General features: G+C 33.1%; 1 protein-coding gene across 2 annotated transcripts in view; it reads left to right on the top strand.

Annotated features, from left to right (window-relative positions):
- The window catches only part of EEA1 (early endosome antigen 1), a 115536-nt gene that overhangs the window by 31126 nt on the left and 60577 nt on the right, over nucleotides 1–23833 (top strand). For both annotated transcript variants that reach the window (XM_047865742.1, XM_047865741.1), the window contains 8 exons: nucleotides 2592–2716; nucleotides 3304–3358; nucleotides 3452–3517; nucleotides 5640–5679; nucleotides 7085–7198; nucleotides 8140–8261; nucleotides 9392–9547; nucleotides 16358–16474. In XM_047865742.1, the coding sequence (XP_047721698.1) occupies nucleotides 2592–2716; nucleotides 3304–3358; nucleotides 3452–3517; nucleotides 5640–5679; nucleotides 7085–7198; nucleotides 8140–8261; nucleotides 9392–9547; nucleotides 16358–16474 (795 nt within the window). The remainder of the gene's footprint in view (nucleotides 1–2591; nucleotides 2717–3303; nucleotides 3359–3451; nucleotides 3518–5639; nucleotides 5680–7084; nucleotides 7199–8139; nucleotides 8262–9391; nucleotides 9548–16357; nucleotides 16475–23833) is intronic.

Raw genomic sequence — 23833 nt, 5'->3', positions numbered from 1 at the left:
GAGTCACCCAGGCGCCCCACTATGTGAATAATTTTAAGAAATGATTGTGGAAAGACAAAACAGGGTGTAAGAAAAAACTATAAACTGTGGGTCCAGACATTAAAGAGGCCAGAATTAATAGAGTAAAAGTCACCCGTTCAGTGATAAATATTTATGCATCTGAAACACCAAACAACAGTTTAGTATCTTCTATTTAAGAAGGTGAGAAAGTATATGTATTTTAGAAAGATTTATTTTTATTAGAAATGTTCCAAAATTAAAGTGTTATTTAAACATGGAAAATTCATTTAGGTGAATCATATGGAAAATTCACTTAGGTGAAATATTTCTATGATTAAATATATATTACTGAATTTCTAAAATTTCTCTTTAGGGATGAATCAGTTCTTTCTGGAGTATTAACCTGGTAATATTTAGAAGCTTTAAGAAGGTATGGCATACCTTAATGTGATCGTGAGCTTTCTTGGTATCTTTAGATATCTAGACCCAAAATCTGGAAGTAGAGACAATAGTCAAAAAGCCAAAGTTGTAAAGATTAAATAGTGTAATTGGTCTGTGGCTTCTCTGGCGAACATTCTGAAATTTGCCTTCTAGATACTAGTAGAAGCTGACATGCAAAAGAGAAATGACCGGCTAAATAGTATAGCTATTGCACTAAAAGCATGTTAACTATTGTGGTGCAACAGTTACTGAGTAGAAGTTATAAGAATGGCAAATTAGGTATAAAGTGGAGCCGTCCTAAAACATAATGGTAGATAATAGATGATTTTGAAGAAAGAGCATAACATGAGCTAGATTAACACATAGGCTGGGGACATTCATTCATTCAAAAGACAGTGCTGCGCATCAAATATCTCTGGAGCCTAATGGTGTCATTCAGATGTGCAAAGGTACATCCTGAGTACTTAGTACTACTACCTTTGCTTATTGCAGAGTTTCATAGGTGATCATTGCGTTCACTCACCTGTTGTGCCCCTGCCCTTCGCTCTACTTCTATGATCAGAACATACCTCTGTTTTCCAAATGCAGCACGTCTGTGTTTCAAACCTCTTTCCACACCTTTGTTAGAATGCCTCTCTTTTATTTCTGACAAGTGACTCCCACTCGTTCTTCAGTACCCAATTCCAGTGTCCAGTGTATATACACATACATATAACATAAATGAGTTTCTGTGTAGTTTTTGTAAAACACTAACTCCTGCAACAGACAGAGTTGGATTCTTTTTTTCCTGTGTTCCTATAGTTCCTTATATTTACTTATGTTATACCACTGTCTGGTAATGTTTGTCTACATATCAGTATTCCCTAGTACTCAGTGAGCCTTCATTCTGCTACATAATGTACATAAATAAATGAATATATGCTATTTGTATAGCACCCAATTAAGGAGAAGTTTCTTTATTTTTAAGTTTTTACTTGTTCGGAGTACTTATTACTTCACTCTATTCCTTGGAAAGTTTTATAACCTGCAAGATGTTAAAGCTCTTCTGTCTTTTTGCCAAATTCTGCCCTGCCAGGTTCATTCATATTTTTGTTTTTTTATTTTTATCTATTTTTTAAGTAGGCTCCATGCCCAATGTGAGGTTTTAACTCACGACCCTGAGATCAAGAGTCTCATGCTCTAACAACTGAGCCAGCCAGTCGTTAATTTATTTTATTCATATTTTAAAAATAAATATATAACATAGAAAATATAGAGTGTGTTCAAAAATACTACGGTAGCCATTAGGGAAACATGGATGAAAAGCTCCAGTGTGTTGTGTATTATAGGGAATGTAGAAACTTGACAAGCTACTAAGGGTAGTGCTGGAGGGAAAATCAGTATATGCAAAGGCCCGGAAATGTGGGATACCGTGGTGGGTTTGGAGAACGTAGGTAAATCTGAATAGTTGAAAGTGTCAGTATAGTTGTGGAGAGTGAGAGGTGCCCCAGCATCAGAGTGATTATTAGCTCATTGAGGAAATATTCATGTAGGACCTTGTATGCCATAACCATATAATTCTGAGAATATTTATAAGTGTTTAATATTTTATGGGTCTATTAATTTTAGGCTTTTATAGTGTTCATCTTAGGTTAGCAAAGAATTTACTGATTAGAATACTTCTCAAGCATTGTGGATACTCTGTGGTAATTATGAGTTATTTAATACAGTACCTTTTCCCTCAGTGATCAGAATGCTTTATATTCTTAATTTTTTGGTTATCATTACTAGGAAGTAGATTGGAACAGCTGTTATTTTACTAAGGGGATATCTAGAGAGAGGAGTGGGAATATGATGGCAGACTTCTCAACTAGTCTCCTAGGTTAGAACTTCTCAAATTAGAATTCTGTACTCTAGCCATCAATTTACTCAACCTAAAAGATAGTTGTAAGGGTTTTTTGTTTTTGTTTTTTTTTATATTTTGTAAACTTCAATCAGAATAGATGGTGATGTACTTTTGCACAATACCTGAATTTGGGCTTAACATCGTAAGTTACAATTTACTAATGGCACCATTGGTGTAAGACATTAGACCGTATTTCATAACATACAAATTGCTATTTTACAATATTCAACACAGTTTTGTAACCTTTTTCTCCCTCTTTCTATAGGGTTTCATATGTCCCCAGTGTATGAAATCACTTGGGTCTGCTGATGAACTTTTCAAACACTATGAGGTAGTTCATGATGCTGGTAATGATTCAAGTCATGGAGGAGAGGCTCTTGCTCTGAAGCGGTACAGTACAATTGCTTTGAAGTGTAATGCTATTGTGAATGCACGTGATCTTACCTCTTTCCTGTGTTAGGGCCTTGAGAGTGTGCTCACCATTCCTTGTCAGACTGACTCTTAGGTGAGGAGAACAGAATGTAAGAAGTTTGACAAGACTCAAGGAACAGAAAGAAGCCAGTGTTGCTTGAGCTGAGTGAATGAGCAGGAGAGTGTTAACACAGGGACTAGATTGTATAGATTGTATAGTCCTTGTTAATGAGTTTAGATTTTATGCTAACTACAATAGGAAGGTATTGATCCTTATGGTTAGTAATTTAATGGGAGATATTTTGTTTCTGGCCTAAGGCAGTTAATGATTATATCATTTCTGTGATAAAGTGCTTTTCCATTTATGAATGAGGAGCTTTCAGAATAAAATTATTTTTCTAAGGGTTATATATATATGCCAGTATACATAAAATTCTAAGCAGCTTTTTTTTTAAGAATTGCGAAAACTAGAAATTAATGTGCAGTCACTAGCCATGATTTATTAAGAGACCAGGTTGTTAGAGAACATTAATTATTAATTCCTTTTTTCTCCAATATATGTTTAGAGATGATTTGACACTACTTAGACAAGAGGTCCAAGACCTTCAGGCTTCACTTAAGGTAAGAGTAGAAATGATTACATTTGTGTATTTTCAGTGTTTCAGATAATAAATCTTTTGAAATTTAATTAAAAATCTTTTTCTTTTTCCTTAGGAAGAAAAATGGTACTCAGAAGAATTAAAGAAAGAATTAGAAAAATTTCAAGGGCTGCAACAGCAAGTAAATGCTTTTAAATACTTGAAGTGTGTTTATTAGATGTTTATTTTCATTGTTAAAAATAAGCATTTTGTAAGCAGGTGGCCTGATATAAATAACTTCCTAATGAATTTATCTGTATTTAATAGCCTACAGTGTATAGCCTTTGTAATTCTAATGAATGCAGACAAATATTTTGGAAGCTCAGGTGTTATTTCTTAAAGGTGCTCCATTAAGAATCAGTTACCTGTGGGTTTTTTTTTTTTTTTCTTAATACCAGGCTGCATTATTCTTATTTTCTGAAATATCCCTAAATGGTTAAAAAATACAGGTTCAGACAATAGTGAGATTCTTCAGAGCATCTGTGTTGTGACAAATGGGAGATCACTAAATTGTCTACTAGTAGGGAAAGAACTATTATTAACTGTTTACTGTTTATATTCTTTTTAAAAAAATTTTTTAAAGTTTACTTATTTTTGAGGGAGGGAAGGAGGGGGAGAGAGATAAAAAGAGAGAGAGAGAATCCCAAGCAGGCTCTGCACTCTCAGCATGGAGCCCGACATGAGCTTGATCTCGCCAATAGTGAGATCACGACTTGAGCCGAAATCAAGAGTCAGTTGCTCAACCGATTGAGCCACCCAGGCACCCCTGTTAATATTACTGAAGATTGTTTGAAAATATGGGGAAATGGTTGTATTAACAATTTTAGTTATTTTTTTAAACAGTATTGGGTTTTAAAAAACAGAATAAAGGTATTTATGTATATGTGTATGTATACACACAAACACACACAGCTTTATATAAAAATAATATATAGAAAAAACGAAAATCATGGGTAACAAAAGTGGTTACTTTGGAGTAAGATTCTGTTGATACATAATTTAATGTATTTTCTAAATGTCTTAACCAACTATGATTTTTATATTAAAATTATATTGGCTTTTGCACTACAATTACATGAAGGATCATAGAGTAATAAATTTTACTAAATGTAGTTTTCATTTGTAAGAATAAAGTGGATAACCTTCAATAATAGTTCTAATATTTTTATAAAGTAATTAGTGATCCTGTGGCCTGTTATCTTAGTACATTGTGACTCTCAGTCTATCTTTTTGCCTTTTTGTTTTTTCACCAAAAATTGTCATTTGGACTAGAAAAAAAAAATCCCTAATAAATGGATAACAAGATATTATTAGTCTTATTACTACTCAGCTTCTCTATTTGAGGCTGTGAAAGAGGTTTTTAGTAATCTAAAGTACTTAAAGTTCATTTACTCTGTTTTACATAAATGCCATTAACAAATAATCAAACATGTGCTGTATTATTTTTTTGTACTTGAAAACAGAGGAAATTGTTTACCACATTTGAGATGACTATTTCACATTTAATAAATTAAATTCTCCACAGTGCAAGGAGAAATTGCCTTGGTAGGAAATTTACCTTGGGGAAAATGTATTTAAAATATTGATGGTTCTTAGCAACCAATATGTCTAAATCTAATGTATAGGAAAATAAGTCAGATACACCAGGAGTTGCTTTATTAAACTCTTGAAGATATGTGTAATTCTTTAGAATGTGGAAATAATGACTTGGCAGTATAGTATTTTATTCCTAATGCACATAATAAATTAAACCTTATGGAATATATTCTTTATTTCTGCTTTTTTAAAAGATGATTTATAATCATGAATTAAAAATTTGTGCTTTTAATGCCAAACTTTATAGTAGTGATAGTTCGTGGCATGTTTTCACTTCTGCAGATTTTTATATATTAGGGTATTGAATCTTATTTGCTGACTTCAGTGTTGGCTTTAGAATCTATATTTATAATTATAATTTATATTATTTTAAAATCTTTACTGAATTTATAGAACTTAAGATGGTACCTACTATAAGATTCACAATAATTTAAATATATGTTAACATAAAAAAAATTCTTAGAACCAGTGACTGCAGCTAGATCATTATGCCAGTCTGCCTAATGGTACTTTAGAAATCTGGAACATTGTGAACAGACCAAAATTTAATCAGAATCTTGCTACTTACCTGATAGAATGTGGCTTGTAGAGACTTTTTTCACATTGGCAATTATAATAGTATTATCTTTTTCTTTTAATGCGTTTGTTTATGTCTTGTTTCCATTGAGGAGTCTAAACCTGATGGATTGGTGGCTGATTCATCAGCAGGTAACTTTGAACTTTGCTTAAAGCAGATATTTCTTCATTTTTCTTTTTTTTCTTCTTTAAGTGTTTATTTACTTATTTTTGAGAGAGAGAGCTCAAGCAGGGGAGGGGCAGAGAGAGAGGGAGACAGAGAATCCCAAGCAGGCTTCACATGGTCAGTGCAGAGCAGAGCTAGAGGCTCAAACTCAGGAACCCGTGAGATCATGACCTGAGCCCAAATCAAGAGTTAGAAGCTTAACTGTCTGAGCCACCCAGGCACCCCTCTCATTCTTCTTTTTTACTTTTTACTTTCTTTTTCTCTGATCCCTGCTACATGAATTTGTATTGTGATTGTACTTTCTGGCTTTAAAACAGTGAAGCTAATAGTCATACTTTAGGTTTAGAATATTATTTGTGAACTTTATAGTTTAATCAGTTGATAAAAATCTTAGTGTTTTCTTTGTTCTGTATATTCTGAAGTTATAAACTTCTGAAATATCACATTAGTACATTTTAGTGAAAAGTTAAATCTAGTTTGAAGAATGATGTCCTCTTTTTCTCTTGAAATAAAATGATGAAGCTAGCATCTTTGTAATTGACTTTGGAGGAATGCTCAATGAATAATCAGATTTGTATTTTGAGGTTAGCTGTTGTATTTACTTTCCCTCTGAAATCTGTCTCGCCCTTTTTTTTTGAAATCTCTTTAGGAGAATGGAGTATTAGGAGTTGACTGCATATTTTAATTATTTTATTTAAGACTTGGATTGTTCTTAAACCATTTCTTTCTTTTTTTAATGTTTATTTTTGACAGGGAGATACAGTGTGAGTGGGGGAGGGGAGGAGAGGGGAAGAGAGTGGGGGAGGGGGAGAGGGAGGCACAGAATCTGAAACAGGCTCCAGGCTCTGAACTGTCAGCACAGAGCCTACTCTGGGCTCGAACTCACAAACTGTGAGATCATGACCTGGGCCAAAGTCGGATGCTTAACTGATGCTTAACCCAGGCTCCCTGTTCTTAAACCATTTCTAATTTTGTTTCTCAATATAATCAATTTTATTTAGAAAGCCAGAATATGTTCCTTTTTGGACAGTTGATGGTTATAGGAAAATAACTGAAATGTAAAAGCAAAATACTTTTGAAACAAATATTTATAGATTATTTGAGTATGATGCTAAATATTCCTTTAATTTGTTTTATATATTTATAAATTATGACTTGTGTTTAAATGAATCAGATATGCTTAATTCTTGAAATATGAAGATTCTCCATTTATAACTGGATGATAGACTCATGTTGATTCTCTTTTTTTGTTTTTTCTTTTCATGTTGATTGTCTTTAACTACAACAATGATTAGGATATAAGTAATAACAGTTTAGGAAATGTAATTAGCATTAATTATGTATTTAAATAGCTATGATACATTTTTGTAGAACTACAGTCTTTGGAACAACAATTAGAAGAAGCCCAAACAGAAAATTTTAATATTAAGCAAATGAAAGACTTATTTGAACAGAAAGCAGCCCAACTTGCCACTGAAATTGCAGGTAAATTGAATCAGATCTTTTTAGCCAATGATGAGTCTCGTTACCTTTTTGCCATTGTATATCCTGGAAATAAGGCATTGTATTTTAGTGTATTGTATTTTGGTGTGGTAAAACATTTGTTACAGACTATGGTAGTGATTATTGGAATTTAATAATAGAGTTGCTGTATAAATTATTTTGTTTGTCCTCTCACCTCTTCCTTTCAAAGGATCGATTTTCTCTGTAGAATTTTTCTTCTAATTTAGAAAAGGTGAATTTTCTTTGGGGCATGCTTAAAGATTAACAAGTAACATTTTGAAGAAATTAAATAATACAGTTAGATTTAAAATTTTTTTTTTTTCAACGTTTATTTATTTTTGGGACAGAGAGAGACAGAGCATGAACGGGGGAGGGGCAGAGAGAGGGGCAGACACAGAATCGGAAACAGGCTCCAGGCTCTGAGCCATCAGCCCAGAGCCCGACGCGGGGCTCGAACTCACGGACCGCGAGATCGTGACCTGGCTGAAGTCGGACGCTTAACCGACTGTGCCACCCAGGCGCCCCAATACAGTTAGATTTAACATTTGGTTATGCAATCAATTACTTTTTCTTTAACTACATGCTTTTAGGTTAAACTATTATATGTGATTAAGTATACATTAAGATGATAATTAGTGACAGTGCTGTATGGAATTTAGACAAAAACATCTGATTATTTTAAGTTCATCATTTAATCAGAAGTAAAAGTTTATTGTATATTTAGGGTTATCTAAGGAATGTGAATTTGAATTAATATTAATAATATGTACATATTAGTAATATGTAGTTATGCATACATAACATGTAATTAATACATATTAATAATATGTAGATATGCAATGTAATAGATAAGAATTTATAAAACTACCCTTTCCTAGAGTTTATGTCATAAAACTAATATTTATATAACTATCTTTAATTAGATATAAAGTCAAAATATGATGAAGAAAGGAGTCTTCGAGAAGCTGCTGAACAAAAAGCGACATATCTGACAGAGGAATTAAACAAAGAAACAATTATAATTCAAGATCTGAAGACTGAACTGGTAATTCAGAAACCTTATTGAAATGTACTTTTATAATTTTCTAAATGAAAAATATATACTCTGAAAAAATGTTAAAAGTATTGCTTGAGTAAAATGAAGGAAGGGAAAATTCCCTCTAGTTCTATCCTTTACACATATACCAATGTGATTTTTTAAATAAAAATGGAATGTGTGATACAAAATTTATTACCTTAACATTTTTGTTGTTTCTATCTTAATATCATGTGTCTTTTTACTAGTTTCCTTATCTGCGTCTCTGATCCTGACCTTTCCCTGCCCTTTAGTTTTATAAATCCACCTACTTTTAGAAAACTTCTGATTGCATTTCTAGCTTCATTTCGGATTCAACAAGTGTAGCATCAGGTCATCGTATTTCCTCCCCAACTATTTCTGTCATTGGTACTTTATGTCTTCAGTGCTCTCCCAAGGTGTACAACTTTGGATCTGTCCTTGTCTCCTTTCTGTCCTGTATGTATGTATGTATGTATGTTTATTTATTTTGAGAGAGAGTGAGAGAGCGTGAGCAGGGGAGGGGCAGAGAGAGAAATGGAGAGAGAGAATCCTAGGCAGGCTCTGTGCTGTCAGCGAGGAGCCCGAAATAGGGCACGATCCGATGAACCATGAGATCATGACCTGACCTGAAACCAAGAGTCGGACACTCAACCGACTGAGCCACCCAGGTGCCTCTCTGCCCTTTATTTAGCACTCAATAAATATATGAATAAAATCAACCATATGCATATCCATATCCATTAGCAACAGACCCTAATTATGCTTACATCTGCTCCTTTATTTTTATTATCAGTTTCCTAGGATAGAAAATGGGGCATTTATGCTTCAAAATGTGGCATTTATTAACTGATTGTTATAACCATGGAGTGCAGTTTGTGAAGGAAAAGAAAGCAAATAAAGCACTAAGGATAATTGTGAATTTGCTCTCTTTCACATTGTGGTGATACTATTAAATATGACAAAGATTGGGAAGAGGAAAGGCTTTTTGGGAAAAAGGTATCAGTGGTCAACATTTGCAGTCTAACAATTGATACTAAAGATTATTTTCATTTTGATTTCTTTGTAGTAAAACCATATTTTCGTTTTTCACTATAATTTTTAATGAACATGCTTCACAGCTTCAGAGGCCTGGTATAGAAGATGTTGCTGTGCTAAAGAAAGAACTGGTCCAAGTTCAAACACTAATGGACAACATGACGTTGGAGCGTGAAAAAGAATCTGAAAAACTCAAAGATGAGTGTAAAAAGTTACAAGCAGAATATGCTAACTCAGAGGTAAATAAGTTCAGTGTGCCTAAATGTGATTGTTGTTAACTTGTTTAGTGTATACTGTTGAGTGAAGCCAGCAGTTGAAATTTTTCCAAGCGATCTATCAAAACAATACTTGACTTTCATTTGCCCTGAGTGATATTTGTGTATAGTCAGTATAGTCTGAGAGACAATATTTAATTTTGCTTTATAAAGCTAGACATTTAGAGAAGAATGTATAAAAGAGTATTGTCCATTTAATAAATGTACATATTGTGGAGAAATGATTATTTAAAGTTAAATTTGATCCAGGCTAGTCAATAAGTGGTAATTGAGTTTATCTCAGTTTGGTGTAGGAGTAAAGGAAGCATGATTTCATTTTTTTACAATTGTATTATCAGTGTTGTTTAGGAAAAATATTTAGGAAAACTTATTTTCTAGTAGGCTTGTTTTTCACTTATCGATTATTGAATTATGTTGTTGAAAGAAATCTTAAAAAACTGTTAGACTAACACTTCACCCAGGACCCTCCTTTGTAGTCTCTCTGATAAGTGATCCCCAACTCTTGCTAGGTGGTGTAGGGATGCTTATTTCTTCATAAGTCAGCCGTTCCATTGAATTGACATTTGTTTCCCTAGAATTTCCATGCACTGATTCCAGTTCTCCTTAGGAATTACACAGAATAAATTGTTCCTTTTTTCCACATGAGATATTTGGAGACTGTTCATATTTACTCTGAGTTCTTTCTTTTTCAGGATAAACATTTTCAGTTCCTTCCACCATTTGTCACATGACTTGATTTTGACCTGTAAATCCTTGATATAATTATGTTAGTATATGGCAAGCTCTAGGATTTTTAGTAAATATATTTGCTTAAAAATGTAGCCTTTGTCTTTTTTACTAAAGTATTATAGAGGATATTTTGTTAACAGTTAACAAAATATTAATAGATATTTGTAGTTCTTAAGCTGCCTTATGTGACATGGACCTCTATTTTTCATATTTTCAGTTTAAGAGGTTGTTATAGTAACGTTGCAGTTTGCTTTTCTTAGAGTTTTTAAGCTGGTGATCTTAAAAGCCATTCTATTCATAATTAGTAACATAATGAGCTATGGAGTATAAATATTATAGATAACCATGTCACCCTTTATTTTACTTCTTCCTGTATCTTTGTAAAGGGGGAATGGTGAACCTTTGTAGGTACAACATGCATAGGCATGTGAAGCTTTATGATGCTTACTTAACACTTTAGACTTTAAAGTTTATGAACTTCAGGTGCAGACTTCCCAAAAGTGATCTTTTTAGCCCACTGACACTTGACCCCACAATTTTTCAAACAATTTTAGAGAGTTCATAAATTTATTGAAGGTAGTTAAAAGCTTTTAATGTGCAGTCAAGGAGATGCTGAATCAAAGAAGGCTCATGAGGAAAAGTCCCATTCAGATAATGTGAAAGTAGAAATGCTTGAATCTGAGTGAATCAAGTCATTTATTTCTGTGTTTTAATAAGAATTACTTTTGATTAAATCTGCCTGCCCACTGGTATTTCTCAAATTTTTAAAAAATTATACTCTCTTTTGGTTAAAAATTCCTTTAATATTATATGAGGTTTCAAATCAAATGTAACAGGTTGACTAAAATTGAATTACAGCAATGGCACTTTTAGAATATATCTCTTTTAAAGTATAATCCTTTCTGACTGTTTCCTGCTGAGAATTGTGGAGTTATACATATACTTGTTATACAAATAGAATTTGAACAGGGAGAAGAAATTTATATATTTGCTTGCATTTTGGGAAAAATATATGTGGGAAAATATTTCTGAGTAATATTTAAGAATTACTTTAATATGGAGGATTTTTGTAAATTTGTATTTTTATTCATGTAGATTGGATTATCTTCTATGTTATGGGAAGAAGTCATTTAAGATGAAAAAGTATAAATAGAGTTATAAGATTTGGGGGAAAAGGATTTAGTGACTTCCAGGTACTGTCCTCCTATCAACAAGAGTAATTGTGGGAAACAATTTTTTTTTCTCTCTCAAAAAGATGTTTCTGGAAAAGAAGAAAAATGGCATAGAAATTCATTCTTCACATCTTAACTTTTACATTTTCATAAAGGTTTATCTTTTTAAATGTTTTGAAATAAATGTTAAAATAAAGAGATTTGCTGAATAGCACTTAACATTTCATCATCATTTTAGTAAAACAAGGGTAATATTTACTTTCTAGTAGTTAACTAATAGGTGTGTAATGATTGAGACTTCAGATTATGTTGAACAAGTTTAGGAAGTGGTAGCATGAGTCAGAGTAATATTATTATTGGAAACAAGCTCTTAGGTTTTGAGCACCACCAAGTTTTGGATAATATGCCAGGTACTTTAAATATATGGTCTCTTGTTTCTTTTAACTCTGTAAATTAAGTATTAAGTTTGTTTTATGTGTAAGGAATCTGAAGCTCGGTGAAGTGAAATAACTTGTGTAAGTTCATGTACCTCATATAAAGGAAGCTAGGATTGGATCCCAGGTCTCCTCCAAAGCCTCAAGTCTTTTCTGAATCATGTTCTCTCTCATTTAGGGTGGTCTGATAATTGCCTTATAAGTAAATTTGTGCTATTAATTTTGACCTAATACTTACTGTTATTACTTTTTATATTTTGCCATATTATATGATGTAATATTTATATTGAGTACAACTTAAAATACTTTTGAGTTGTTTCACACCATTTTTATATTAAAACAATTAATGTCTAGATATTCCATCTCATTTGTTTATAACAATGTTATAAACCATTTGTTTTTAGCTTGTGCTTACTTTTTAAATATGTGGCATGTATTTTATTAATTTATTAAAATTAAATCCTGTTCTTAAATTTGTTGGTGAATTATAGCACTTAATGAAAAACTTACTTTATGTATTTATTACTACTTTACTGAACCTAAATACTGGTATCTGAAACAAAATACACGAACAGGAGTTAAAGGAGCTAAAAATGTAATGATTTGTTTGGTATTTCTAATTGAAGCTAAAGACATATGATGTAATATACATTGTTAAGTGTGTCCTTATGTTCCATTACATTCATTTAGATATGCCTATGAATTCATTGACAGGTTTTGTTTTGTTTTGTTGTGTTTTTGGTTTAGATATTTTAGAAGGCATATAGAAAAATAATTCATTCTAAAGCATTTGAAAGTACTTTATAGTTATCATCAGAAATTGAGGATTTAAGGGTTAAAATAAGTATTATTTTTAAAAATTTACATTACCGAAAATATCAAAGCTATAATCAACTTACATTTGGTGTGGTCTTTAATGTAAATGGTTTTTTAAGAATTTTATTTGAATTCCAAATAAACTCATTTTAAAAGCTAAAATATTTACAAAGATATGGAATAAAAATGGTTATACTCCTGCATAGTTATTAAAGAGTACTTAAATATCTTTTAAAAGTGTACTAATATTAGAGATCAGTTTTAGCAGTATGTTTGGACATTTTTATTATGTGTTCAGTGTGTACTTTTGTCAGTCTTCCACCTTTCATCCATCATTTTATTATTTTTTTTTTCTGCTTTCTAATGGAGATGCTTAAACTTGAGGTAATGTGTTTTGGGAAGGCTTTTTAATGTTAGTAATACCTTTAATATAGCTCCTTCTATTGTCAAATGGAAATTTTGTGTTGTAAGGCAATCTCAGAACTTCAAAGATATGCTTATTTTTGTTAATCAAGTGAATTTTCAATCGTCTTTAAATAATTACATACAAATTGTAGTAGAATATTATTAGGACAATAATTATAATTCTAAAACACTAGCAGGATATTTGCTCAAAATATCTCTAATTATTTTTTAATTTAAAATTTTTTCGTAAAAGTCTAACTTGAATTCAGTGACATGGCTTCAAGGAAATGGAGGCTATTTTATCGGGTCTCAGATACTGGGAACAAATATCTATTAACTCCTTGGAGACGAATCACTCATTCCTTTAGAGAGTAGTTTTTGAATGCCTAGGGTCAGTAGCTGTTTTAGGTGTGGGGAATACAACAGTGAATAAGACAGAGTGCCTGCTCTCATAAAGCTTATAGTCTTTTGTGGAAACCAGATAATACATGAATAAATCAAATCATGATGGAAAATCAGGTAATAATAAATGCTATAAAGAAAAATAAAGCAGGGTATGTATGGGCAGTAGTGGAGCTGGCAATAATGTATGACAGTTTTAGATAGAATGATCAGGGAAGGTCTTCTCAAGGAGGAATGTGTGAGAAGTAAGCAAGAGGGTGAAGAATTGGGAGTAAGCATTCTCAGGAAGAGGGAGTCCAACTGTAAAGTCTCAAAGCGCAGATGAGTTTGGCCTGTTAAACAGTGAGGAATGTCTTTGTGGCTGGAGTGGAGAGCCATTTTTGTTTGAATTTGACCCATAGTCATATTTGAACAGGGAATATATTTTCTTGCACATTTTGACTTTTCAATTTGTATATTCCCCCAATACAAACATAATGCATGATCATTGTAAAACATTGAAATGATTCATGATGTACAACAGAGAAAATGAACCTTATCTGTAGTTCATTCCCCTCCTTCCCCTCTCCATGACTAAAGTATACCTTTTGGTGTAAACTCTTCCCACATCTTTCTTTTTTCCACCCTTGAGTAAACTAAAAAATTTCAAATGGTTGCTTTTAAAAAAATTATAGTTAAAAATATACATATTTGTACAAAGGATAAATGATATACCTAATGTTTAATTCTTTAGGTATTATAATATAGTTATTTATAAGAACATATTTTAAAACTGTAAAATATAACAAGATATTGTTGAATATATTTGCTTTACATTTTGCTTGTTTAGTTTTTTCTACATGTTGGAGTTAATCAGCAAGACAGATGTTACTCTTGGCTTACTATATCTTATAAACTTTAATGTGGAATCATGGTTTTTTAATGAAATATACTCCTAATTTGCATCTTAATATGCACTATTATTTCTGTTTATTATGTGTCACTCTGCTAAATCCTTTGATAAGATATTTACAAGTCAAGATTTAAATACAATAATATATCTTCTTTTGTGATAAGTTGGCATCTATGCTAATGATTAAAATAGGGTAACTTAAAATAGCCAAACTGTTCCTAATATTTCTCTGAACATCCATAATGTTACTAACAGAAAATGATCCTGAGATTCAAAGTTATTAGGGATAGCAGTTTGAAATAAACTCCCAGTATCAATGAAAAGATTACATGATCAGTTTAAGAAAGAAATTATTAGGATATGCCTTTAACTTGAATATAGTTAAAAATAATGAATATTTAAACATTTCCTTCTTTGAAGCATAGGATATATATGGCATATATTATATATATATGTGTGTGTGTGTGTGTGTGTGTGTGTACATATATATATGTTGTTATATGTTGAAACACCCTGTGTAGAAGCTGTAACTGTAAAGCAATATGACAGATTGCCTGTCAGTATATCAGAATTGGTTTATTTACATGAATGTTTTCCTTAAAAGGTTAGGCCAGGAAGATATCTTAGACATGCTGCTATTTGTAAAAACTTTTTTGAAACCTCTTTTAGTTGACTTTAAACCAGTTTGGAAAACACTCAAAAAACTAGTTTCATCAACTTATGGTTATTAAAATAATAGAAGCCCAAGTGTTTAATCGTTCAGTTCAATCACTTACCTTCTTTACTAGATGGTTTTCCAAAACTTAAAACCAAAGCACTGTAATAGATGAAGATATACCACCAAAGAGAATCCTTTAAAAAAAAAAAAAAAAAAAAGTGCCACACATACTGGAAGGGTTTTTAAGAGAAGAGTAGCAGATCTCTTGGCGTTACTGTCAAAATAAATCAGTAGCCTTCTAAGGTTTCTCCCTTGAAGATGTATTTGTAATATTTGATGTAGATAACTACTCTTGTGTTTATTAAAAATTTTTTTAAAATGTTTTCCATAATAAAATTTATTTACTAATAAAGAATATAGACAATGAAAATGTAGCTTTAAGAATGTAAAAAGTGAAGTCAATAAGCTAAATATTAGAAATAGAAAGTTCTTTTGTTAATGTCACTTGCAAGAAACCATACTTAAAAAGCAGTACTTAGTCTCTCTCTCTGGTCACTGAAGCTTTCATGTATAGGAAGTTTCTATTTCTGAGACTTTGCTTAATTTTCTCTTACTTTTAAATGATCAAACCTTTGTCTTAATTTCGTTAAGATGCATTAAAGCAAATTTGTGTCCAGCTATTATACCTAGTCATGGAATGACCCAGCTTAATAAAATTATATCTAATAAAACTCTGTATAACTTCTTTGGACAGATACTTTCCATTACAGTCAAAAAGATGATTCGCTACCTTTCCAAGGTGATTCTGTATTGTGTGTTTGTGTTTATTTAACATGTTTTTAAAGTAAAACGAAAGGCTATCCTGTAGAAGTTGGGATAAAAGGTAGGCAGTAACTTGCATATGTTCTTTAAATTCAGAAGGATTAAAGTACAGAGTTTCAAAGCCAGTAAATTCAGGTTGGTAGTTTGATGCTGACTCAGATACATAAAGTAGGATGCCAACTATTCATTTCATTCATTATTAAATAAATGAGGTTAAACATTTTGGATAAATTTTAAAAATTAATTTTCAGTCAAAAATGATGTGGGGTGGCAGTAGGTTGGTAGGAAAAAGAACTAAATCGAAACTTCGAAGTATTATATCAATTTAACAACAACAGTGACAAAAATCTGTGTAACTTTAAAACCTTTGGATACTTCCATTCTCTTTTCCATTTTAGTTCCCTCTAATTTTTTTTTTCTTTTTTTTTTTTTTTTTTTCTTAAGGCCACAATAAGCCAGCTAAGGAGTGAACTTGCCAAAGGCCCCCAGGAAGTTGCTGTATATGTGCAGGAACTACAAAAACTTAAAAGTTCACTTAATGAATTAACACAAAAAAATCAGGTGAGTATTTAAAAACTACATAGAGTGGTGAATTGGTTTTATGTATCTTAAATTTTAATCTTGTGTATGTTATTTATATATTGGCATGAGTACAGTGTGACTTATTACTCTGTTTTTTTTTTTAAGTGTTAAGTACATTCACATTGTTACAGAACCGATCTTCAGAACTCTTTCCATCTTCCAGAACTAAAATTCTGTACTCTGAACAACACCCCATTCACCACCACCTTTTGTAGAGGAAAAACGCTCCTGTGTGTCTCCTCTACTCTCAGTACTTTACTACACCTTTACTTCTGACACCAGACATATGAGTGTTCCACATATCAGCAGTTCTGTGACACCAGTGGATGACCTACCGTGTAACTCAGTTCTACCACCATTTACTTGGAGATAGTGGGAAATAGTGTCAGATCCCACAGGGGTTTAGCTGCCCCCTCCCCCCACAAATACCAGTTCAAAGTCCAACTTGTTACCTGTACTTCTCACCAAATGGCTGTGGCTGTAAATGGGAGGTTCCCACAACCCTTGCCTTAGATTGGATTAATTTGCTAGAATGACTCACAGAACTCAGAAAAACATTTTACTTACTAGATTAATGATTTATTTTAAAAGATTATAATTCAGGGGGTGCCTGGGTTGCTTAAGCTTCCGACTCTTGATTTTGATTTGGCTTGTGATTTCACAGATCATAAGATGGAGCTCCATGTCAGACTCTGTGCTGACAGTGGAGCCCGCTTGGGATTCTCTCTCTTCCTCTCTCTCTGTCCCTACCCCACTCGTGCTCTCTCTCTCTCTCAAAATAAATAAATAGATAAACATTAAAAATAAAAGATTAGAACTCAAGAATAGCTAGATGAAAGAGATCGGTAGAGTAAGATGTATGGGAGAGGTCATGGAGCTCCCATGCTCTCTCTGGGTGCTTTCTATGTGTTCGCCAACCTAGAATCTCCCTAAACCCCGTCCTTGTGGGTTTTTATTGAGGCCTCCTTACAGAGGCATGATTGATTAATTTATTGGCCATTGCTGATTAATTTGACCTCCAGCTCCTGTCCCCTTTCTGAGGTAGGGGGTGGGGTTGAAAATTCCAACCCTTTCATTTTGGTTGGTTACCATGGCAACCAGCCCCCATCCTTAGGAGCTTTCTAAAAAAAAAACCACTTCATTAACATAAACTCATTGGTGGTTGAAAGGGAGTTGTTATGACTAACAAAAGACATCTTTGCTACTCTTTTCACTTAGGAAATTGCAAGGGTTTTTGGAGTTCTGTTCCAGAAATGGAGATGAACACCAAATGTATATTTCTTTTTATACGTTACTATCACACCTTTGATGCACAGAGTTTTTGATTTGATGTAATCTAGTGTCTGTTTTTACTTTTGTTGCCAGTGCTTTTGGTGGCATATTTAAGAGATCATTGCCAAATCCAATGTCAGGCAGCTTTTCCCCTGTTTTCTTTTAATGGTTTTATACTTTTAGGTCTTATGTTTAGGTCTTTGATTCATTTTTGAGTTAATTTTTTTTAATAGTGAAAGCTTAAGGGTTTAGTTTCATTCTTTTGCATATAGATAAACAGTTTCTCCTGCACCATTTGTTGAAAAGACTGTCCTTTCCTGTGGTCTTGGCACCCTTGTTAAAAATCATTTGACCATGTATGTGAATGTTTACTTATGGGCTTTCTATTTTTATACCATTAGTCGATATGTCTGTCTTCATGCTAGTACTCTACTGTTTTGACTACTGTAACTTTGAAAAAAAAATTTTGTTTTTAATGTTTACTTATTTTTAAGAAAGAAAGAGAGAGGCAGAGCATGAGTGGGGAGGGACACAGAGAGAGAGAGAGAGACATACACAGAATCCAAAGCAGGCTGCCGGCTCTGAGCTGCCAGCACAGAGCCCTACACGGGGTTTGAACCCACAGTCCGCGAGATCATGAGTTGAGCCCAAGTCAGACGCTTAACCTCCTGAGCCACCCCCGTGTCTTTGACTACTATAGCCTTCAGTAAGTTTTAAATCAGGGAATGTGAGACCTTCAGCCTTGTTCTTTATTTTGGAATGCTGTTATTTCCCACCTTGTTTCTTTATAGATGAGCAACAGATAATATTAAGTTTGGGGGCAGGGCAAGTATTGGTTAGTACTTTTTTTCTGTGTCTTTACTTTTTTGGTCGTGGGGGAGTAGAGTCACTAAACCCTTATATTCAATGGTATGGTGAATTTGTTGGCTTGCTTTTTAATAAGTTGAACCTGATATTTTGATGAAATATAGCAAGGGAAGAACCAAAGAAAAGAACATGGTAGAGGGGAAAAAGAAGTAAGTATAATTGGTTGGAAATATCAGGCCTCCTGCCAACAGCCAGGCGAATGGGCTTAGAAGCAGATCCTCATCCTCCAGTTCTTTTCAAATCATCAGAGACTGTAGCTCTGCTCTGGCCCACAGCTTACTACAACAGTCTCATGAGAGACCCTGAGTTGTAACCGTCAGCTGAGCTGCTTCTGGATTCCTGACCCTCAGAAACTGTGTGAGATAATAGACACAATTTTAACCTGCTAAGTTTTAGGGTAATTTGTTGCTTGTGCCCTTGGCCAACCTCAAACCTCTTGATCTCAGGAAAGCTGTATATTTTCAAAATTGTTATAGACTCCAAAGAGCTTTTATTTTTGGGGTTATATCTATGGATATTTAGTATATTAGAAATTAAAACATAAATTTAAAAAATATGTGTTTTTAAAACATTAATTAATAAATATTAACAATACTATTTCTTATGAAAGATGACTATTTTCTAAAACAAAAAATAGTGGTGGTGTTTTATATTTTTGCAAACCTCTTTAATGTCTAGCTTAATATTAGGACAGATGGATTCTCACATCTGCTTTTACATTTCATCTGTTGTGATATGGTTGAAGGGTATGAAGAAAATTCAATCTCACATAGGTATGTAGTTGGGAAGAAGAGGAATCTCTGAATAGCTTTTTTTTTTTGGATAATTATAGCTATTTTTATTTGATACTATACCAAAACTAGATAAGGCATAGTTTCTCATTAGCTAGATACAGTCTAGAATCTGAAACCATATCAATGCTGTTTATATATTTGTAACATTAAATTTATTAGGTTTTTTTTTTTTGCCTTTTGAGTGGGTTTTATAACATCATGTAAAATATTGGTGTAAAATATTGGTTATGCAGATCTTCCAAATATTAACACATTACCTTGTGCAATATAAAAACAGTATCATTTGTCAATATCTCCATCAGTCTCTGAATAGGCTTCAAGTATGAGGAAGTGTCAAGCTCATGGTGATGGATACTAGTTTTCCAAAATTCTGCCCTTCTTTGAAAGCTTGAATTTTATTATTGGAAACAAATAGTATCAATTCTGTTTTCTTACGTGATAGGTTCTTTTCCTACCAAGTATGAATAATCATAGTTTGTTATTCTTGCCAGTAAAAATGGTGTTTTATGAAAAACAGCAACTAGCTCAGCTTGTAATTTAAGACCATAAATGCTTTTCCATGTGACAATTCTTCTATTGTTTGGTATGCAGCAGAAGTGATCTATGCATACTTCTACTTTTTCACATAGATTTTATTTTTCCTTGCTATTACAAATATTGCAGCTGTGAACATTCACATATAAATCTCATGCATTTGTGCAAAAATTTCTTTGTTATGTCTCCCAAGTGAAATGGCTGGGGTGCAGGCTACACACGTTCAAGTTTAGTACATGACCTCAATTTTCTGAAGTAATTATATCAGTTTACCGTTGCCCATTTCTCTGTCAACTCTTGATGCTGACTTGATCTTTTTCTGTGGCTTTAGGAAAACCTGTCCATCCCCCTCCCCCTTTTGTCTCCTGTCAAGCTATATATGGAAAACTTCTATATACAATTTAGTTTTATCTTTCTCCCTCAGTTTGATTTTTAATTTCTTAAAAATTGACGTTCTACTTTTTGGAAATTGACCAAGATGTGTACATAAAGTGGATGTTTATGATCAGTGTCATTTATTATATAATTTTGAAGCATTAAACTATTAATAAAGGACATGATTTGACATTGATAGACTGAAATGTATGGTCAGATAATGAAGCACATATTGTATGTATACACACACACGTATTATTAAAAGAAGTACTATGAGAATTTGATAAATAGTATATAGAATCAAGATGATTTAGTGTGGTAAGACTGGAATATGATTGATTAGGGAATAATAGCATCTTCTACTCATCTTAATAATCCTTACATCAGTGTAAGACTTAACAATTTTTTTTCTAAAATGTTTTCCTGTTTAGGATTTGCTCACCAGTTAAAGTTAAGTGCAGAAATGCATCCTTTTCTTATTATCCTTGCTATCTGCCTCTCCCACCTCTCCTCATCCCATGTCCTTGGCAAACTATGATTGCTGACAGTGGTGATATCCACGTGTTTTGAATTTGGAAATCTTTGTATTTGGTCTTAGGAAGACCATTACATGAAATGCCTTGGGCATTTATTATAGGTTATATAGCAGCATCAAGGTGGATAGACAATATTTTAATACATAATGAATGGAAACAATAATTGCTTTTGCACTAATATCAAGGTATCCTCAGTATTAGACCAGTGTTTTGTAATTACTGCTTTTGAAAACTTAAAAATAAAAGGGAATGTTGAAAAAACTTTCTTCTTAGTTTAAAATAAGAATCATAGTCTGATATTCATTCATTCATTCATTTGTACACTAACATTTGAACACAGTTCTGCAACTCAATTATTTTTATGTAAATTCTGAACAAAATAATATGCTTAGTTAAAGCTACTAGATAGGTCATTGTAAGAGACTGAGTTATTTTTTGGGTTTTACCTCTCATCCTTTTTCCATCCTTTCATTGCTTTCCCTTTCCGGTAGTCCTAGTATTAAGGTGCTCATAGTCCAAAGCAAGAGCCAGATGTGACAAGTAGTTCTGTTGTTGTGTATTACCACTATATTTATTGCAGAGTGGTGCACTGAGGAATGGTGTATGTAGTACAGTGGTGGAAGGCATGTTTAAATCCCAGCTTTGCCACTGACTGACTGTGACAGCCTCTCCAAGTTTGTTTCCTTTCCTACCCATTTGCCTCTTAGGAGTGGCATGGGTCTTAAATAAATTAATAGATGTTTAAGTGCTTAGACCAGTGTCTGGCTTTTAGTAAACATCCCAGTCAATGTTTGTTGTTTTTGTTTTTATTTGGTAAGTGTTGGTGCAGTGTTGGGTCAAGACCAAGGTGGAAGTTTTCCTAACTTACTGCCTAGTAAATCAGCAAATGCTTTTGTAGAAGACAACTTTTTAGCTTAGTCTTCAAGGATGTTAAGGAACGTTTCACATGGCAGAGGGGTTGATGGCATTTATTTTGAGAGTTAGATATGCAGAAGGCATGGGAACATGTAAGAGCACAAGAGAATATGAGATGTTGGAGAGCTATAGTAGTTCAATTTGTTTTTTCTCACCAAGCTGTTTTGAAGAACAAATGAGATGCCTGAAACTACTTTGTAAGCTAAAAAAATGCCATCTTTTTGCATTCATTCTCATTACTTGGGCAAGTAATAAGTGAAAACTGGAGTCTAATATAAGGAAATTATCTCTGTAAGAAAATCTGTTGAGAGCAGTTGGTGAGGAAATCAAGAGGACGGGACAACATTTGGAAGGAAGGAGTTTTGCTTACCCAAACGATAATTATGTTATGAGTTAGGCTTAACAATCATTTTGGAATTTAAACTTGAATGGAGTGTTTTGGGGGAAGCATGAATTGACTCACTGCGTGTCTAAATTGTGTTGTGACAATTTACTGGACTTGGAATCATAATATATGACTCTGCCACTTGGCCAGGTCATAGAGGTTCTTTCAGTTTTCACTTCTTCATTCAGAAAATGGAGATAATAATGTATCTCATGTTTTGTTTTAAGAATTAATATGGACATGTGAAAGTACAATTACTATGTTCTTTAATGACTCTCACTATACTTAAATCAGTTTTCAAAAACCATGTATTTGCTATAATATTTTGCTTCAGATTTCATGGGAAGACTGTAGTAAGAATGAAAATTTGTAGTACTAAATATAGTTAGCCTTCTGCATGTAAAAATTATGCAGTGTGAGTGGATTAAGTCTTTTTTTTTAGAATATATTTTTTAATTTATTCATTTTGAGAGAGAGTGTGTGTGTGCGTGTGCATGCATTAGTGGGGGAGGGGCAAAGAGAGAGAGAGATTGAGAATCTCAAGCAGGCTCTGTGCTGTCAGCACAGAGTCCAACTCAGGGCTCGATCCCATGAACTGTGAGATCATGAGCTAAGATCAAGAATTGGTCACTTAACTGACTGAGCCACTCAGGTGCCCCTGGATTAGGTCTTTTAAAAGAAAGTGGTTGAGGTTCTTTTAAGGAAAATTTAATTATCTCTCATCTGTGCTATAAAGCCCGGTAGCTTCCAGTTAATTTTTTAGGACAAGTGAATTTTAAAGTCTACGGTTGTTATGTGCCTTTACTTCTTAAAGGTTGAAGCTGTCTGAGGGGTCATCTGTGTATAAATTGGTGGGAATATTTGGTCACACCAGAAATAAGCCTGTGGAGAAGCCTTGCTAGCTCATTACTAGCCTTCAAGTTTTGCAGCATGTTTTAAAATTATATCCTGCCCACATTCTTAGTATATGTGAGCATGGCGGCCTTCATGAATTTCAGTGACTTAGAATTTTCTTTAAAAAGATGCAGCACAGCTTTGAGTGGGGGAGGGGGGATGTCAGGGTCAAGGTGGGGGGAAAATGTAAAAAGATGCAATACAGTTATACATCAATGAATAGCCTTAGTTTAACATACAAAGTCCAAAATAAATGTAATTTTCTTAAAAGAAAAAAATGTAAAATTACATCCAGAAAGATCTGGAGTTACTAGCCAGTAACAAAGAAATGTTTATAAAAACATTTTCTTAACAGATAGTTTAACTCAAAAGTTGTTTTTTTCCCTCTAGTCTTTCGACTCTTACTCTTTCTTTGTTTCTGTTGGTTGGCCAAGGCACACATCTCTTCTGGGTGCTCTTCTTACCTTTAAGTTTGTCTCACATCTTGTCTTTTTTACATATACCTATAGCATCTTCTGGACACTGCTTTTTCTGTAGTATATTCCTGCCTGGTAATCTATCTACATTAATGTACCTTTTCTCAGATGGTGTTCAAGAATCTTTACTGCTAACTTTGCTACATTGGTACCTAGATTTATTACTCCCCTTGAGGTAACAGTGTTTGCTCTTTCCCCACATGTATGTTGCTTGTCTCTTGTTCCCTTGTGTCTTTTTATGTAAATTTTTGTGTCTGTTTCAATGACATGGTGTGAGTCATGCATACGTA

Source organism: Prionailurus viverrinus, chromosome B4, assembly GCF_022837055.1.
Source record: "Prionailurus viverrinus isolate Anna chromosome B4, UM_Priviv_1.0, whole genome shotgun sequence".
Classification (NCBI taxonomy): domain Eukaryota; kingdom Metazoa; phylum Chordata; class Mammalia; order Carnivora; family Felidae; genus Prionailurus; species Prionailurus viverrinus.
This window is presented reverse-complemented; position numbering and strand designations above follow the sequence as displayed.